Here is a 21,090-nt window from a genome sequence, read left to right as displayed (position 1 = left end):
CTATTTCCATAGTATCACCCATATCGGTAGCACGTCCCCTATTTCCATATTATCACAAATATCGGTAGCACTTCCCCTATTTCCATAAAATCACCAGTATCGGTAGCACGTCCCCTATTTGCATAGTATCACCAATATCGGTAGCACGTCCCCTATTTCCATAGTATCACCAATATCGGTAGCACGTCCCCTATTTCCATAGTATCACCAATATCGGTAGCACGTCCCCTATTTCCATAGTATCACCCATATCGGTAGCACGTCCCCTATTTCCATAGTATCACCAATATCGGTAGCACATCCCCTATTTCCATAAAATCACCAGTATCGGTAGCACGTCCCCTATTTGCATAGTATCACCAATATCGGTAGCACGTCCCCTATTTCCATAGTATCACAAATATCGGTAGCACGTCCCCTATTTCCATAAAATCACCAGTATCGGTAGCACGTCCCCTATTTGCATAGTATCACCAATATCGGTAGCACGTCCCCTATTTGCATAGTATCACCAATATCGGTAGCACGTCCCCTATTTCCATAGTATCACCAATATCGGTAGCACGTCCCCTATTTCCATAGTATCACCCATATCGGTAGCACGTCCCCTATTTCCATAGTATCACAAATATCGGTAGCACGTCCCCTATTTCCATAAAATCACCAGTATCGGTAGCACGTCCCCTATTTGCATAGTATCACCAATATCGGTAGCACGTCCCCTATTTCCATAGTATCACCAATATCGGTATCACGTCCCCTATTTCCATAGTATGACCAATATCGGTAGCACGTCCCCTATTTCCATAGTATTACCAATATCGGTAGCACGTCCCCTATTTCCATAGTATTACCAATATCGGTAGCACGTCCCCTATTTCCATAGTATCACCAATATCGGTAGCACATCCCCTATTTCCATAGTATCCCCAATATCGGTAGAATGTCCCCTATTTGCATAGTATCACCAATATCGGTAGCACATCCCCTATTTCCATAGTATCACCAATATCGGTAGCACGTCCCCTATTTCCATAGTATCACCAATATCGGTAGCACATCCCCTATTTCCATAGTATCACCAATATCAGTAGCATGTCCCCTATTTCCATAGTATCACCAATATCGGTAGCACGTCCCCTATTTCCATAGTATCACCAATATCGGTAGCACGTCCCCTATTTCCATAGCATCACCAATATTGGTAGAATGTCCCCTATTTCCATAGTATCACCAATATCGGTAGCACATCCCCTATTTCCATAGTATCACCAATATCGGTAGAAAGTCCCCTATTTCCATAGTATCACCAATATCGGTAGCACGTCCCCTATTTCCATAGTATCACCAATATCGGTAGCACGTCCCCTATTTCCATAAAATCACCAGTATCGGTAGCACGTCCCCTATTTCCATAGTATCACCAATATTGGTAGCACGTCCCCTATTTCCATAGTATCACCAATATCGGTAGCACGTCCCCTATTTCCATAGTATCACCAATATTGGTAGCACGTCTATTTCCATAGTTTGTCGGGTGACTGCCTATAATCACTGAATGAGCGTTCTAACAAAGTCTCGTTACCGATAATCGTCCCATGTAAAGAAGCCTTTACCTGCCGCGGTGGATCATCCCTCAGCCCTGCATTCTATGTATTACGACCCATGGGAGGGGAAATATTGCATTTCACGACTAACTTTGGCTGTGCTGCGGTTCCTGGCGTGTTCTCCCATCTGACAGCAGATGAGGAGGAGTTGTGTTCAATAGTAAAGATACACAAGACACATCGCAGCACAGCCGGAGCTTACAGCACATTATCCATCATTACCAATATGCTACTAATTTTACATGATCCCCCCCCAGGGACCTCCGCTGCGGATTCTAGCGCCTGTAAAACTCTCTACACGTCTTTGGGGAATTGTGGGAAGAACGTACATTATTTCATTCCTAGAAGACAACCCAGAAGATTTTGTGGATCCTCAAAACTTACTAACTAGCATTTATGCTGTACCCCATTTAACCCCTTCCTGCCATGTTGCAAGTTATTAAACAGGAGCAATTTACATCCTGGTGACCCGTGCAGGCAATGCAGATGAAGAAACCGCAGTTCTGGCATCTGCACATCCGTTCCTGGGCTAAATAATTGGCTGTGGCTGCAGTGATAAATAGAATATTTATTTCATTTTTGGAATAGGAAAATGACGGCAATTTCAACTTTTAGAATTTTTATGTTAATACACATTTTTTGCATTGCAGAAGATTGTTAAATAAAATAGTGCAGAAAAAAAGCGCACCAGATATTTTATCTATGTAGTGATACTTTTATTTTGAACTTGGTTTAGAGAAAGAGAGAGCACCGATGAATCAGATTTGGGGTATATTACATGTATTCTCTTTCACACGCACACCCAAAGGGACTGGCAATGGGCACCACTGTGCTGCAAATTTTTATTCTTTTTTTTTAAGGTTTTTCAGTCCTTTTTTCAACCTAAGGCTACGCTAAGAGCTTTTAGGCCTATTTCACACTTGCGTTTGGAGCAGCTGCGGAGGGCTGCGGACTTCCTAAGTGAAGCCTCGCCCTCCGCCGCTAGCTCCGCCTACTTCTGCATGCGGCCGGCATGCGGCCTGTGTACCTATATTTAACATTAGGTATGCAGGTCGTGCGGCTGTATGCAGAGGCTGCCGCATGTGTCGTTTTGACGCTGCGGCGGCAAGCGTTGGACGCAGCCTGTAGCATTTTTTTATTTTTTTTATCCGCAGCGTCAAAATATAGGTACACAGGCCGAATGCCGGCCTCATGCAGAAGTAGGCGGAGCTAGCGGCGGAGGGCGGGGCTTCACGGAGGAAGTCCGCAGCCCTCCGCAGCTGCTCCAAACGCAAGTGTGAAACCGGCCTTAGTGAGTTTTTGACGTTGCAGAATTTCTGCACAGTGTTCTGATGAGCTGCACATCGCCGATGTCCACGGCAGACACCCACATGTTCTGTTCTGATGATATTCTGCTCACTACGTCGCACACGATTGGAAACACAATAAGGATGTGGTACACACCTGGTTTCTTTTAACCCTTCTTTCTGGATGACTTCCAAGATTTGTTTTGCAGTCATTGGTGAATTTGGATGCTTTTCTAAAGCCTTAAAAGAAATGAAAACAATATATTTTGTTATACAAGTTATAATGCGTCATCTCATAACAAAAAGCTTTTAAACTGCTAAGAGAACAGAAAAAAATAATTCTGGAAAAACTTAGATTTAAAGGGAAGGTGCGACCAGTTTTCTTGTAGTTTGTTTTTTTGTGAAATTAAGCTTAAAATAGTAATTAAAATGTATTAATGCAATGTTTGCAAACCTTTTTATATGAAAAATATTATAGATTTTCTTACACACTATATATATATATATATATATATATATATATATATATATATATATATATATATATATATATATATATATATATATATATATATATATATATATATATATATATATATATATATATATATATATTGGTGCAGTGATCAATCTTACAGCCAGGGGGCGCTGTGTGTGCGCGCTGCAAGATGCGCTTGGATGTATAACTGTGGTGGTGAGACAAAGTCCGGCAGGATTATAAATGACCGGTATGTGTGTCGCAGAGGAAGACACTCTGTGCTGTCAGTCTAAAGTTATGTTGTGTTCTGGGACCTGTAGTCCCACAAGTAATTGTGTAGTTCTTATGGGAGACTGGCAGGGCTAGTTGTGAGAGATGGGAGGGTGAAACTAGCCACACACACCCACACTCCTACCCAGGGGAGTGGTTACAGATATGTAATGTGACCAGGGTGTGGGTCACATGTGCCTGTGGGTTCCAGTGTGTGGATCTGAATGGTCCAAGTGCAAGGCCCTGGAAGCCTGTGTTGGAAGTCCTGGGGAATAGGATTCCTGAATAGCACATGGTTGGGTTTTGGCACTGAGTGGTCTGTGTGTTGGAGTCTCCTGGGAGTGGAGACATCCTGGAAGCACTGTGAGACCGTCGACCTGGACAGTCCGTGTTGAGGACCTGCTACTGTGAAAACAAGATATCATCCAACAGAGCCTTCTTTAAACTCCTATAACACACGAAATGTTTCAAATACATTCAAAACTTGGTTAGAACAGCATGTTATGCTACATTACATTGATTAATGATCTACAAACGAGGTACCTTCCCTTTAAGATATTTAGCATCATGTTCTAAAACCCCTATGAGGTTCACAACTAACCAATAAATGGAAAGTTTTAAGGGGGTTGTCCACTACTTGGACCATCCCACCATAACTGTTTGAGTCAGAGTAAAATAAGACGTTACAGCGATTTCGGCACTCACGTGACGTTTTATGTCACATGAGCGCTGCGGGAATCAGCAGCTGCACTCTTCACTATTTTCTTGCAGCCGACGTCCGCGCTGACACGTTATTGATGTGCAGCAGAATATTGATGACCTGGTGCCAACATCGCTGAAACCGCACCGCATCCGGGGGGAGTATTAGCTTCCCTTAGTATACTTGGACTTGGGCATTTAATATGGGGTTGTCCAAGTGGAGGACAAGTTCCTTAAAGTGAACATATCCACAAGACAGTTGTCACCTTCATAAACATGAATTACAAGTGTCAAACGTTCTTGGTAGGTTTGGACCAATATAGAGCACAGTGCACAAGATTTAGGAAGGTGTGGAAAAAAATAATGCTTTAAAAAAAAAAAAAAAAAAAAAAAGGAGAAGTTTATCAATTCATTTTTATATCAAAACTCCGGACGGATTGCTAATTTATCCATTTTTTTATTCTATACTTTACTATGTGAGGCTGCTAATCAGTCCTCCTGGTAGGGAGCAGTCGCTACAAAATCAGTCTTTTTTCCCTTGTGGCAGCTTATAGTATAGTCATTTATTTTCCAGCATACTTTCCAGTGGAGCCACATTGCGTAACTAAATATAAGTCATCACTGGATCATTTTTTGCAACATATAAATGGCAAATATTGTTGATATTATCTATACTATGAACATAAGGTTTAAAGCGAACCAGTGATTCACACTAACCGATCCACAGGCAGCATGGCCACACAAGGCCCATTCATTCAATAAAAACACCAGAGACAATAAGTGGAAGAAATGGCCGTGTCATTTATTTTGAGTAACTTTAAAATTCATATCACACATTAATCCTTCTTTAAATTATTAACTCTTAAATAACCGACAATTTAACCACGATACAACCAATCCACCCAAAGGGCGATTTTCCTCGCAAAATAAATGAACACGACAGGGAATTACAATAAAAAAGGGAGGGTGGGCGGGATCTTCGGTTTCTTCAGAATAACTGTCGAATGACGAGGAATTCAAACTGCGGGGCTTTTATACCTCCACTAAAAGCCCGCCAACCTAATAACCACCAATGAGAATTCTTGAATTTAACCGCCAATACAAGGATAAAACTGGATAAAACCTGCTCTTGGCTACTTAGCCAAAGCTTACCTCAGGAATACCAACAGTTTGATCATTACCTACAAAAACCTATATATCAGCTTTCCTTCAGGGCCTGTGAGGCCATGAGACCCCCCCTATAATGTAAAATTATGGACAGGGGAGGGCTAACATGAGTCAATGTGTGACTGCAGAAAGGTGTATTTTACTCTGAAACTTAAAAAAAACACAACATATGGTAGCATAATGAGAGACCTGACTAATCCGGTGTGGTCTGTGAATGACTTCGCCCCACCCCACTTCAGTTGATTGACAGGCGTTCCTGTCCCATGCTCAGTAATCATCCCACAGCCAGCTCCCTGCATACTGATCCTCTGTTCACTGCAGTCTTCAGTAGTGTGGTACATGAGCTGGAATACTTAGTTTACTAGAAAAAGAAAAGAGGATTTAACAGCCAGAAAGGGAAGGAGGCAGATTCTGTAGGCGGTGCCCCTATCCAGCATCACAGATTAGCAGCAGCATCAAGGGTACTGTCAATCAACTGAGGAGAGGGCTATACTTAACTGACCGCCAGTCTCGTGCAACCCTAACCCCACTTTTCAAATTAGGGAATTCAGGGAATATAGGTCATGGCGGACTAGTCAGGTTTGGTCCCCGGCTGGATGGCTTCTCCCTTCCCTGCTCCCGTAGACTGACAGCTTTCTCCATGTGTGGACATCAAGTACAGTGAGGCGGGGAGAAACCGGCTGGAGACCACAACGGACTAGTCAGCCAACACCATGGTCCTCAGCAGGTTTTTTAAACTAGGTCTACTCTGAAACACTGCAGTGTTTTGGAGTAATACATACTTGCTTGCCATCCCTTTAACCCCTTCCTGTCATTGGATGCGCTGGTATGTTCAATGTCACATCCCGCCTTTTCTGCAGGCTCAAGAGCGCAGTATGCATCATTCCCAGCAGATAATGACAGCATTACACAGCCATTGTCTCCCTGCTTGCCAGTGTCAATTTCTGACTGTGGCATTTATATCATGCAACCCAAGAGGGGTGCACTGTGGAACGAGCACATTCCCGCCCAATCCCTCGTGAGGAGATCACTTGGAGCCAAGGGCATGCCAAGGCAGCCGAGGGCTTTCTGAAGGGTCCTGAACCTGTCATGACAGTACGCAAGATAAGATCAGCCTGTGGCCGGCGTTCATAGGAGGCCGTGATTTTTACTATACTATTACCGCTATATATTCTGTGATATTACAACATATAGTATAAGAGAACAGTCAAACGCAGATTAATGTCCTCTAAGGGGGGAGGGAAAAAAAAAAGTACAGATCTGTTGGTTAAATCTCAAAGATGTTTGGAGCAACCTCCTTGCTATGGTTCTTTAAAAACTGTGTCCAAGTGTACCAAGAAGTGATGTAGTTTTGAAGGCAAAGGGTGGCAATTAGCGAGCGTGCGGAGTATCCGAGCGTGCTAATATCTTGGGAGTTCTGCAGTACTATGGCCGAGTCACCGTGGCTGCTTGTCTCGTGGCTCTTCAATAGAGTTGAGCAAATTTCTTCGAGTCCCTGTTTATTCGGCAAGCTATAGCACTTACCGAATAAGCTGAGAACCCGGATACATGGAGCGCACCGGCTGATCGGCACCGCAGCTGCATGTGTCGCGGCAGTGTCACTGTCGTAGCACATGCATAGAGAGCCCAACACACGCTGTCCATGCATGTGCTTTGACTGTGACATAGCCGCGACACATGCAGCTGCGGTGCCAATCAGCCGATGCGATCCAGGTATCCGGGTTCCGTCTACAACTTATTCAGTAAATGCTATAGCTTGCCGAATAAGTGAGAACCCGAAAAATTTGCTCAACTCTACTCCAACAGCTGCACAAGTAGAGATTGCCTGTTTGTTAGGCTATCCTTGCATGTGTCGCGGCTGTTGAAGACCTACAAGTCATGCAGCCATGGTGACTCGAACATAGCATGCTCACATACCAGACGAGTGTGCTCTCATAACACCTTATCTGAGCACGCTCGCTCATCACTAATGAGGTAATAAACATTGATTTGATTCAGATTCCTCTTTTATTCTTTCACAGTGTTTAGTTAATGGATACAACTAAGGTCTAACGACACAAATTTGCTGTACAACAGTGGGGCAGATGTGTCCCAGTAACACACCAGATACAGGGCCGGCGGCTGGTCAAACACTCGTTCAGCTCTGACTCCACCGAAGCACACATGGCTACATGGGGCATGAGCCGCGGCCAGGCGCTTTACCGCTCTCCGATGAGAACCAATAAAATGGATTTCAACACACCAAATACTTACCGTATTCCCCGAAACCGATATGAGGTTGTTCCACGCACAATAGGTGGCAGCAAAATCCCCCAAACAGGAAATTTTAGGGTTACCGTATTTATATTAGCTACAGAGAAGACGTTTAAGGAATTTTCTAGGATTGAAAAATGGCCTATTTTACCCCATAGACAGAACTACACCTGTAAGGACTGTGTCTGGTATTACAGCTCATACTATGATGCTTGGCTTATATAGCGCCATCATATTCCACAGCACTTTCCAGAAATCATCACAGTCGTCATTGAAGAGAAGGAATAAGAATACATTGGGTTCAACATGCTACAGGCACGTCCACCCGCCAAACATCCAAGTACCAGAGGAGCTTCCGTCATCTGTGTGTGACGTTCCGTGGGAGATATTTCTGCATCTCTCGGCAGGAATGACGCCAAGGTAAAAATGCACATTTTTGCAAACGTTTTTTACTTGCGTTTTGGTGCAGATTTTTCGACTCACTTCTATGGGTGAACACTGTAGCAAAAACGCTGAAAGAATTGGACATGATGCAGATTGAAAGCTGCACCAAACCTGAGAGTCACAAATAAGCAACGTGTGAATAAGACTTCATTTGCTGGCATCAGGAAACCTGCCAGGTTGTGACAAATCTGGACTTAAAAAAACGCAGCAAAAACGCAACGTGTGCACACAGCCTTACTGCTGCGCTCTTATACCAGTTTATACACAGATAAAACGTGATAAGTTACCGATACTTGTCGATTAAGTCAGCTGTACGTTCCAGCACATAAACATTTGGTATTCATTTCCTATTTTATAAGAACCCAACTAAACATAGATTACATGGGCTTAAAGCACCACTCCAGCAATATTTTTTTATTGCACAAATGGAGTGGTGCTTTAAATGCCAGTCCCTTGCTCCTGATACTCGTCGGCCGCCACCTTTATCCTTTTCTGACTTCATCTTTTTCCGCTACAGTCGGTCTCTGGTAAAACGTGACCTGTCGGCAGCTCCAGAGTTTCATGGAGTGCGCCAGAGGTCACTTTTCAATATACAGTTGTGGCCAAAAGTACTGCCACCCCTGCAATTCTGTCATATAATACTCAGTTTCTTCCTGAAAATTATTGCAAACACAAACTCTTTGGTATTACTATCTTCATTTAATTTGTCTTAAATAAAAAAAAAAAACACAAAAGAGAATGAAGCAAAAAGCAAAACATTGATCATTTCACACAAAACTCCAAAAATGGGCCAGACAAAAGTACTGGCACCCTCAGCCTAATACTTGGTTGCACAACCTTTAGCCAAAATAACTGCGACCACCCGCTTCCGGTAACCATCAATGAGTTTCTTACAATGCTCTGCTGGAATTTTAGACCATTCTTCTTGGCAAACTGCTCCAGGTCCCTGATATTTGAAGGGTGCCTTCTCCAAACTGCCATTTTTAGATATCTCCACAGGTGTTCTATGGGATTCAGGTCTGGACTCATTGCTGGCCACCTTAGAAGTCTCCAGTGCTTTCTCTCAAACCAATTTCTAGTGCTTTTTGAAATGTGTTTTGGGTCATTGTCCTGCTGGAAGACCCATGACCTCTGAGGGAGACCCAGCTTTCTCACACTGGGCCCTACATTATGCTGCAAAATTTGTTGGTAGTCTTCAGACTTCATAATGTCATGCACACTGTCAAGCAGTCCAGTGCAAGAGGCAGCAAAGCAACCCCAAAACATCAGGGCACCTCCGCCATGTTTGACTGTAGGGACCATGTTATTTTCTTTGAATGCCTCTTTTTTTCTCCTGTAAACTCTATGCTGATGCCTTTGCCCAAAAAGCTCTACTTTTGTCTCCTACCATACAGTCTCTTTTCATACAGATGCCGACGGATAGTACGGGTTGACACTGTTGTATCCTCGGACTGCAGGGCAGCTTGAACTTGTTTGGATGTTAGTCGAGATTCTTTATCCAACATCCGCACAATCTTGCGTTGAAATCTCTTGTCAATTTTTCTTTTCCGTCCACATCTAGGCTTTAAACTTCTTGATGACACTGCGCATGGTAGAAACAGGAACATTCAGGTCTTTGGAGATGGACTTGTAGCCTTGAGATTGCCCATGCTTCCTCACAATTTGGTTTCTCAAGTCCTCAGACAGTTCTTTGGTCTTCTTTCTTTTCTCCATGCTCAATGTGGTACACACAAGGAAACAGGACAGAGGTTGAGTCAACTTCAATCCATGTCAACTGGCTGCAAGTGTGATTTAGTTATTGCCAACACCTGTTAGGTGCCACAGGTAAGTTACAGGTGCTGTTAATTACACAAATTAGAGACACATCACATGATTTTTCGAACAGTGCCAATACTTTGTCCACCCCCTTTATTATGTTTGGTGTGGAATTATATCCAATTTGGCTTCAGGACAATTCTTTTTGTGTTTTTTTCATTTAAGACAAATTAAATGAAGATAATAATAACAAAGAATTTGTGTTTGCAATCATTTTCAGGAAGAAACTGAGTATTATCTGACAGAATTGACTTTTGGCCACAACTGTATCTCTAATAGAGGCTTGTCCTGGCTCTCAGACTTGCGCCAAGCTCTTGTGATGTAACGTCTGACTTCCAGCCAGTCAGATGTTAAGGGCACAAGATTGCACCGCGGGGCAGGAGCGGCGACGGTAAAAGGTGAATCCACCGGAGAGTATTAGAAAAAGGGGCAGGGCGCTTATATTTAAAGCTCCACTCCCATTGCTAAAAAAAAGAAAAAACAAACACTGGAGTGGAGCTTTAAATAAAAACTAAAATGAAGTTCATAAAAAAAGGCCTCTGACCTAAAGAACCCAAACAAACCATGGCTCTTCACAAAGATTCTGCTCCAAATTCTATGACAAGATAGCTTTAAACACTCCTTCAGTAAATATTGATTTCTATTAGAAACGCTCCAAGTGGTCTTTCAGTGTGGATAATATCGATGTAAATACTATAATCGCATGCTCTCAGTGGGGAAAACAAGATAATCTTGTAGTTACGATACCTTTTTAATACAAAACCTTTTTTTGTCTTCCCCACAGGACATCCTTTTTTCAGCTGGCTAAGGCCGGTTTCACATTTGCGGTTGTGTCCGCGTTTCTTCCACAATTTTCCGCATGCGTTGTGTTTTCCTATATTTAACATTAGGGACGCATGAGTCTGCGATCGGTTGCGTTTTGCCGCGTTTGACCACGCATGCGTCGTTTCGTCTGCGGTTTGGCGCGGTAAACGCAACATGTAGTAATTTTAGAGGCGTCAATTTGCCGCCTAGAAACGTATGCGGTTGTTAGCGCAAGGAATGCGGCAAAAAAAACGCATTATCATCTATGGGAACGCATGCGTACACATGTATTTGCGTACGCATGCGTTTGATGCGCTTGCGTACTTCGGACTGCGCATGCCCATTAAAGACACACCCTCTTGGAAATATCAAACGCATGCGCATAAAAAGCGCAAACACACGTAAAAACGCATGCAAACGCTGCGGGTTTTTTACCATCATGCGTAAGTTGATGCGGATAAAAAACGCTGTGTTATCAGACGTTTGCATGCATTTGCGGTTGCAGATGATACGCTGCGGATTCTAACGCAAATGTGAAAGTAGCTTAACACGGTACCAAGCCCCCTTTTGCTTTTACTATAATAGCAACATATCAATTCTTGATGTCTGTGGCTGAAACAAAAGCTCCAAATTTGGACAATGAATCAGCAGGCATAAAAAAAATAAATAAATACCAGAGCACGCAAACATTCTGTGACTATACCCCAACATGTGCTGGTGTGCTTCATCTATAACTGAAAAAAAATCACCTTAATGGAATGGAATGAATACTCCCTGGAAATGAGAATCTTTCAAACTGAAGGATCCAGATTTCAATGGCGGCCATGTTATTAGTTTATTTCACCCTGCTTCATTAGCCAGAAAAAAACTCCTACATCCTCAGTGATAACTACTAACTGACCAACGGCCTTAACATCAGACGACCAGCAATCTCTCATGCTGTTAAGATGTCACTTAATGGGAACTTTTATTTAATTCTAAGCAAAAACATTTGTCCTATTCAGATGAAGATCACACAGGTGCACTAGGGTTCGGACAAGCCTTTTTTGGAACCCATCAGGAGCTTCATGCTGCCCCAACCACAGGACAGACATTAGTGTGGTGTTTCCAGGAAAACATTGTTTAAAGTGAACCTGTCAGGTCCCTGATACCCTTAGAGCCACCAGCAATTGTGTCTAAATATCCAAATTCCCTGTCTCTCTTTGACTAGTGAATGAGGCGTTAGTATCCTCAGACTAGTCAGCCCACAAGCGCCATCGGCAGTGCTATACAAAACTCACGCATGCGCGCCGCCTATTCCCCTCGCTTTATTGATCCTCTGAAGCCGGGTGTACGCGTCCTGGCTTCAGAGAGGCACACTGTACATGATTGGAAGTGTAGAAGAGGTTTGCATAGTGCTGGCAATGATTTCGGTGCTTGCAAATCATGTTATTATGCCCATAGGGGTGTGACAACATGCTAAGTGGGCCCACTAGTCTGGGGACACCAACACCTCCTTGATTAGTCAAAGGACTCATTTACAAATAGACTTTAGAAATACTTTTTCTGAAGATCTTTTTATGTGTGTAATGTAATACAGGGACTGTTAGAGAATTTATATATGTAGACACAACTGCTGGTGGTTCTGGGGCCACGGGGGACTTGACAGGTTCACTATCAGCAGGAGTGATGACATCATCATTGGGACAGGTCTCAGCTTTGCACGTTAGACAGGTCTTTACCATAAGGAAAAACTCACTGTACCAATCAGTGACGCGGGATTTCCGTGACAGACAAACAGACAGAAGTGACCCTTAGACGATTATATAGATAGATATAAACTATAGGATTAGTAATGGATAGGTGTCTTATAGACACCATTCCATTACTAAGCCATGGGCTTGATGTCTCGAGACAACACAAAGGTGACATCAACCCCACAAATATGAACCCCACTTGCCAACGCTACAGGGCAAGTGGGAAGAGCCGGGCAAATCGCCAGAATTGGAGCATCTAATAGATGTGTCTATTGTGGGTGGCTGCAGGCTGCTATTTTTAGGATGGGGGGCAATATCCATGGCCCCTTACCAGCCTGAGAATACCAGCCCCGAGCTGTCTTCTTTAGCTTGGCTGCTTGTCAAAAATGGTCGTGACCAGATGCAGGTTTTTTAATTTATTTATTTACAGCGCAGGCACCGGGTGATGAATATTCCCATCAGCCTTTCCTGCTCTCACTGTTATGAGTGGCAGCAAGCATTGGCTGATGGGAGCAGCAGACTAATCAGCCGACACCAAAGACCGGAGGTAACCTTTAGACTCTGTGCATACGTTCAGGATTTTTCACATTTATTTGGCAGTTTTCCGCTATAAAAACGCGATAGAACCGCTAAAAAAACACTTACATTAAGAATCCTATTATTAGAATGCATTCCGCATTATTTGTGCACATGCTGTGTTTCTTTCCGGAGCGGAAACGCATTCAGGAAAAAAACGCAGCATGTACATTCTTTGTGCAGAATCGCAGTGATTCCGCACACATAGGAATGCATGGATCCGCTTACTTTCCAAGTGTGGCTATGCCCACCATGCGGGAAGTAAGCGGAGGTGCGGTTGGTACCCAGGGTGGAGGAGAGGAGACTCTCCTCCATGGACTGGGCACCATATCCCTGTAAAAAAAAAATAATAATAAAAAAAAAATAGTGATATACTTACCTTCCGATGGCCCCCGGATTCTTCCCCCCTTCAGTGGTGCACGTGGCGGCTTCTGTTCCCAGGGATGCTTTGCGCGAAGGACCTGGGATGCGACCGTGACGTCACACAGTTACTATTTTTAACACTAGATTTTTTTACTTGCATAGGCAGCATCAATAGTAAATAGTTGGTCACACTTGTCAAACACTATGTTTGACAAGTGTGACCAACCTGTCAATCAGTTTTCCAAGCGATGCTACAGATCGCTTGGAAAACGCTAGTATTCTGCAAGCTAATTACGCTTGCAAAACGCAAGTGTTTAGCGGGAATATGCATGCGAATTCCGTATGCGTTTTTCCCGTGGCAGGGAGTTCCGGACGTGTGCACATAGCCTTATACCTTCGATCACAGCTGCAGGCTCACGCTGTCATTTGACAGCATGGGAACTGCGGTTCTCTGACCAGCGGTGATGATTTTACTGCTTTACAAGCAGTGTTTTCCGCACATGACAGCATGTCAAACACCCAGTGTTTGGGGGCAGAACCAGGACAGTAACAGGGAATTTCCGGTGAAGTCGGTGTTCGGTGTCCGTACCCGAACAGTAGGTGTTCAGTAGGGACGCCGAACTTTACTGTTCGGGTTCGCCCATCTCTAGTACTGAAAATTGTAGTAGTGTAGACACTGTACCTTTCCATAAGCCCAGGCATAAATAATTCCTAGAACGGACAAAAAACAAGCATGTAGCTAAAAATATGAATATCAGAGACGCAATAAAGAAAATCCTACCCTGATCTAATGTCAGCAGTATAGGAGCAAACAATGATACTGTAGAACCAGGCTGGCAACTGCTGCGTGTTTTATGCAAAAGTCTTATTTATTTTAACCCAGGTCTTTATATTTCTGTAATTTAGACAAGTGTACCAAAAAGGCCATACCCATGGTTTAAAAGTCCTTTTAAGCCCTCTTCACGCATCCCTATACCGGCACTGGAAAACGGTACCGGTGTCATCAGTGCTTTGAATCAGTGTACCATCCGTTTGGTTTCTGGTTCGACTTAAGCAGAAATCAATTCCAAAACTTCTCCTATACTTTGCAATGTTAAACACGTACAGCAGACAGACAGCACACGGACAGCTCAGATTGTACAGTTGTCATCTGTGGGCTTTTTACACCGACCCATAGACTAGTATTGGCCCTTGTCATCTGTGCTGCTGATAAAAAACGGACATGTCTCCATGTGGTTTGCACAGACACACGGACATGTGTGAAGCACTATAGATTGTAATAGGTACATTTGGTAATGTATATAAAAAAAAAACTGATGCCACACGAACATGTGAAGAGGGCCTTACATGGGTCGATACTCTGCCACTAACGAGTGTGAACGGAATTAGCATGACGCTCTGCGCTTGTTACACTTCCATTTATCTACAATCGAATGATCTGTAACAAGTGTCCCCATACAGTCTGCATCTCCTCGGCAGCACATCCCCCGTTTCCATAAGGGTGAAATGGCAACTAACAATCGTCTTCGGACCCACACAAATGTCGCTGAAGAGACTTACATGGCCATAATGTAACAATCAGCTGTCATACACTGTCATTTTTTTTAGATTTCTTGAATTCAGCATTTTTTTGTTCTCATGCGCCATACTGAAAGCAATAACCGGCCGCTTTAATTACATTCATTGATGATTATAAACCATTGATGCACATACAGATCCTTAGGATGAATCAGAACTTAAAAGTGGAGAATACATTTATTCTCCTATAGGGCAGATGTTGGCAGTAGGTACGCGGGAGCGTGGAACGATTGTCAACATTATACTGTGGAATTAACAATCTGAGACATACACGCCTATACGGTTGCAATCGCTCCACTAGAAATATTTATCCCCAGTGACAGTGTCCTAAAGACATACAACTGAGCCTTCCAAACAAATACCCTAAACGCACAGCTCCAGCCATTTCTTCGTAATGTCGTCAATGGCAGATCCAGGTCACATTCGTCACTGCTCTGTGAAATGCTCCCATTATCTTCCTGCACCATCCCGGAGTCTACTGTGTACAGTAATCTGTTATTACTGGATCTTGGTAATAAATGCTGGAGCATCCATAACCCTATCCAACACTTATGCCGAGATATACAATTAGGATCAGGATCCAGCAAAAAAAAAAACACCAACACAACATTATATGGTAGAAGTCAAATGAATGAGATATCTAAAATCTATGTAAAATATGGTCGTTATGAGTATCAGGACTCTAGAATATGGTGACCCCCCCAAAAAAAGGATTTAATTAAAAACCTGTATAAATTTGGTATCAGCATGACTGCATTGACCCACAGAATCTAAGATAACAAGACAACCATACTTAATGGTGAATACGGTATAATAGAATATGGAATTACTGTTTTTTGGTATATTTTGATAACCAGTGTAATAAAAAGTGATGAAAAAGTTGCACCTACCTTAAAATGGTACCAATGAAAAGTACAGCAAAATAATAATAAATGATAATAACAAGCTCAGCTAACAGAAAATTGTGAATCTTTTTTTGCTCTCGGAATAGGAAGAACTGAAAATGAATGATTTTTTTTTTCCAGAGTGTGTAATACTTGTGCAAAAACAAGTAAAACCACAGAAATCTTGGTACTGCCATAATTGTGCTGAACCACAATAAGGCGACTTTTACACTTGCCGTGATTATGCGGCCCCAATAGATTTATATGGGGCTGCAAAAACGGGCCGCAATAAATTCCACGGAGCACCGTATGACCGTATTTATGGCCGTGAGAAAAAAGAAATCAAGCCAGCTCGATCTTTTTCCCAGCTTACGGACACAGCCCCTATTGTAAATCAATGGGGCCGCAAAAAACAATGGAAGCTTGTTTATGCGGTGAACCGTGACTTCCAGTTTTGCGGACCGCCGTTTCCCCCCCCCCCCCCAATACTTTTACTATAGTATTGAGAACCCGAAAAACGTCGATCTGCAAGTTTTTTGTGGTCCGTTATTGCAACAGACAGTGAAAATTGCTGCAATATGGCCCACAAAAAAGGCCCGCAATAGCGGGCCGCAAAAAACCCGGTAAGTGTAAAAGTAGCCTAAAGTTACACAATATTTCTGCATTATGGTAAAAAACGTAAGAATTAAAAAACACACAAAAAGGAAGAACTGCTGTTTATAATGCTCCTCAAAGAGTTAATATGTTTATTGAAGGAGTTGCCCACAGCAGAGAATCCTCACAGTGAGCAGTGTGCGCCATACGAGGATTCACAAGTCTGCAGTCATATAGTGACAACCCCTTTATGTTACATGTACCCAAAAATGATGCCACTGACAAATCTCTCACCTCCTGCAACGCCACAATAAAGTGAAAAACAAGGTCTGTCATAAAGCGCGAGACCAGCTGTAACGTCAAGGGGTGTTTAGCTGCAATACAGACTGCTGGTCAATGTAAGGTTTGCAACGTTCGCTCAGGTTGGCAGACAGGTGGTCAGCCCAGATCTTCCAATGGAAGAATTGTATGTATTTCATGGATGTGTGAAAACTTACTTGGCTGGGGATAAAACAAAACTTTTACGTGAACTTGAAAGGAACCTGTGACCAGTTCTTTCCGGTGTGAGGTAAGGTCAGTACCTTTCAGCCCCATTATACAGCATTATAACATGCTGTCTATCTGCCCCCATCTGGCCTGCAAGACAAGAAAAAGACCTGAAATAATACTCAGTTACCAGGCAGTCTGGTCCGATGGGCGTTATTGGTCCTGGTCCAGCACCTCCTCTCTTCTTGCGATGCCCTCCCTCTGCGCTTCGTGTGGATGACGTATCCTACATCACCCACACAGTGTCCCTGGCATCGTGCTCCTGCACAGAGGGCACTTCTCTGCCCTGTAGAGGACACAGCAAATTACTGTAGTGTCCACGTGCCAGGAAAGGTCAAAAAGCCCCATCCCATGCAGGGCAGCATTTCACTCTGCCCAAAAGGGCAGAGAGAAGTATGTCTGTACAGGAGTGCAATGCTGGTCACTGAGTGAATGACGTAGGACGTGTCATCCACAGGAAGCAAGACGGAGGACGCATGGCATGAAGATGGGAGGCGCCAGAATCAAGATCAGTGACAACCCGGATCACCCCATAGATGAGCATTATAAAAGGTGTCTTTCTTGTCTTATACGTCAGATCAGGGATAGATATATATATATATATATATATATATATATATATATATATATATATATATATATATATATATATATATATATATATACACACATATATACACACATATATATACATACATACAGAGAGTAGAAGATTGCTGCCTCTGTCCAAATATATATGGACCTAACTGTACACATATATACATATACACACACACGCATACACATATACATATATACATACATACATACATACATACATACATACATACATACATATACACACACACAAGATGGTGGCCTGATTCTAACACATAACACAGCCACATAGTATATAGCACAGGCACATAGTATATAGCAGACACATAGTATATACAGTGGGGCAAAAAAGTATTTAGTCAGTCAGCAATAGTGCAAGTTCCACCACTTAAAAAGATGAGAGGCGTCTGTAATTTACATCATAGGTAGACCTCAACTATGGGAGACAAACTGAGAAAAAAAAATCCAGAAAATCACATTGTCTGTTTTTTTATCATTTTATTTGCATATTATGGTGGAAAATAAGTATTTGGTCAGAAACAAAATTTCATCTCAATACTTTGTAATACATCCTTTGTTGGCAATGACAGAGGTCAAACGTTTTCTGTAAGTCTTCACAAGGTTGCCACACACTGTTGTTGGTATGTTGGCCCATTCCTCCATGCAGATCTCCTCTAGAGCAGTGATGTTTTTGGCTTTTCGCTTGGCAACACGGACTTTCAACTCCCTCCAAAGGTTTTCTATAGGGTTGAGATCTGGAGACTGGCTAGGCCACTCCAGGACCTTGCAATGCTTCTTACGAAGCCACTCCTTCGTTGCCCTGGCGGTGTGCTTTGGATCATTGTCATGTTGAAAGACCCAGCCACGTTTCATCTTCAATGCCCTTGCTGATGGAAGGAGGTTTGCACTCAAAATCTCACGATACATGGTCCCATTCATTCTTTCATGTACCCGGATCAGTCGTCCTGGCCCCTTTGCAGAGAAACAGCCCCAAAGCATGATGTTTCCACCACCATGCTTTACAGTAGGTATGGTGTTTGATGGATGCAACTCAGTATTCTTTTTCCTCCAAACACGACAAGTTGTGTTTCTACCAAACAGTTCCAGTTTGGTTTCATCAGACCATAGGACATTCTCCCAAAACTCCTCTGGATCATCCAAATGCTCTCTAGCAAACTTCAGACGGGCCCGGACATGTACTGGCTTAAGCAGTGGGACACGTCTGGCACTGCAGGATCTGAGTCCATGGTGGCGTAGTGTGTTACTTATGGTAGGCCTTGTTACATTGGTCCCAGCTCTCTGCAGTTCATTCACTAGGTCCCCCCGCGTGGTTCTGGGATTTTTGCTCACCGTTCTTGTGATCATTCTGACCCCACGGGGTGGGATTTTGCGTGGAGCCCCAGATCGAGGGAGATAATCAGTGGTCTTGAATGTCTTCCATTTTCTAATTATTGCTCCCACTGTTGATTTCTTCACTCCAAGCTGGTTGGCTATTGCAGATTCAGTCTTCCCAGCCTGGTGCAGGGCTACAATTTTGTTTCTGGTGTCCTTTGACAGCTCTTTGGTCTTCACCATAGTGGAGTTTGGAGTCAGACTGTTTGAGGGTGTGCACAGGTGTCTTTTTATAATGATAAGTTTAAACAGGTGCCATTACTACAGGTAATGAGTGGAGGAAAGAGGAGACTCTTAAAGAAGAAGTTACAGGTCTGTGAGAGCCAGAAATCTTGATTGTTTGTTTCTGACCAAATACTTATTTTCCACCATAATATGCAAATAAAATGATAAAAAAACAGACAATGTGATTTTCTGGATTTTTTTCTCAGTTTGTCTCCCATAGTTGAGGTCTACCTATGATGTAAATTACAGACGCCTCTCATCTTTTTAAGTGGTGGAACTTGCACTATTGCTGACTGACTAAATACTTTTTTGCCCCACTGTAACAGCCACATAGTATATAACAGTCACATAGTATATAGCACAGCCCACGTAACACAGACAGCCACGTAGTATATATCACAGCCCACGCAGTATATAACACAGGCCACGCAGTATATAGCAGTGTGGGCACCATATCCCTGTTAAAAATATATATATATTAAAATAAAAAATCGTTATATACTCACCCTCTGGAGTCCACCGAAGCTGTCCCGATGCTGCAGCCAGCTTCCGTTCCCAGTGATGCATTGCGAAATTACCCAGATGACTTAGCGGTCGCGATGCATCACTGGGAACGGAAGCTGGCGGCAGCATCGCGCGCATCGGGCATCGGTGGATGGCGGAATGTGAGAATAGCACAATTATTATTTTTTAATTATTTCTAACATTATATCTTTTTACTATTAATGCTGCATAGGCAGCATCAATAGTAAAAAGTTGGTCCGGGATGGGGTGACACACTGGCACTGACTTGAGGAGAGTAGGGAGGGGCCAATTCGCGGCCGGACTAAACCTGCCGCTGATTGTGATGCGAGATTTCCGTTACAGACAGACGGAGGAACCCCTTAGACGAATATATATATACTAGCTATTGAACCCGTTCTACGCCCGGGTGGCGAGCATTTATATTGGAATATGGTCTCCATCCTGGTATGTGCTGCTCCTATCCTGTCATATGCTGCTCCATCCTGCGCCCCCATCCTGTCATGTGCTGCTCCACCGTGTCATGTGCTGCTCCATCCTGCGCCCCCATCCTGTCATGTGCTGCTCCACCGTGTCATGTGCTGCTCCATCCTGCATCCCCATCCTGTCATGTGCTGCTCCACCGTGTCATGTGCTGCTCCATCCTGCGCCCCCATCCTGTCATGTGCTGCTCCACCGTGTCATGTGCTGCTCCATCCTCATCCCCATCCTGTCATGTGCTCCCATCCTGCGCCCCCATCCTATCACGTGCTGCTCCATCCTGCGCCCCCATCAGTGCGGGCGGCTGTGCTGAGTGCGGGCGGCTGTGCTGAGTGCGGGCGGCTGTATGTGGCTGTGCTGAGTGCGGGCGGCTGTATGTGACGTGGCTGTGCTGGGTGCGGGCGGCTGTGCTGGGTGCGGCAGCTGTGGACGGCTGTGCTGGGTGCGGTGGCTGTGCTGGGTGCAGCGGCTGTGCTGGGTGCAGCGGCTGTGCGTGGCTGTAGGCGGCTGTGCGTGGCTGTGGGAGGCTGTGCTGGGTGCGGCGGCTGTGCGTGGCTGTGGGCGGCTGTGCTGGGTGCGGCGGCTGTGCTGGGTGCGGTGGCTGTGCTGGGTGCAGCGGCTGTCCGTGGCTGTAGGCGGCTGTGCGTGGCTGTGCTGGGTGCGGAGGCTGTGCATGGCTGTGCGTGGCTGTGCTGGGTGCGGCGGCTGTGCTGGGTGCGGCGGCTGTGCTGGGTGCGGCGGCTGTGCTGGGTGCGGCGGCTGTGCTGGGTGCGG

The 21,090-nt window shown here is 44.0% G+C and overlaps 1 protein-coding gene across 1 annotated transcript in view; it reads right to left on the bottom strand.

Moving 5' to 3' along the window:
• ASXL3 (ASXL transcriptional regulator 3) overlaps positions 1–21,090 on the bottom strand; it is a 183,396-nt gene that overhangs the window by 120,519 nt on the left and 41,787 nt on the right. Inside the window, exon 2 of the mRNA XM_077270429.1 lies at positions 3,051–3,133. Within this exon, the coding sequence (XP_077126544.1) occupies positions 3,051–3,133 (83 nt within the window). The remainder of the gene's footprint in view (positions 1–3,050; positions 3,134–21,090) is intronic.

Source organism: Ranitomeya variabilis, chromosome 6 (assembly GCF_051348905.1).
Source record: "Ranitomeya variabilis isolate aRanVar5 chromosome 6, aRanVar5.hap1, whole genome shotgun sequence".
Taxonomy (NCBI): Eukaryota; Metazoa; Chordata; class Amphibia; order Anura; family Dendrobatidae; genus Ranitomeya; species Ranitomeya variabilis.
This window is presented reverse-complemented; position numbering and strand designations above follow the sequence as displayed.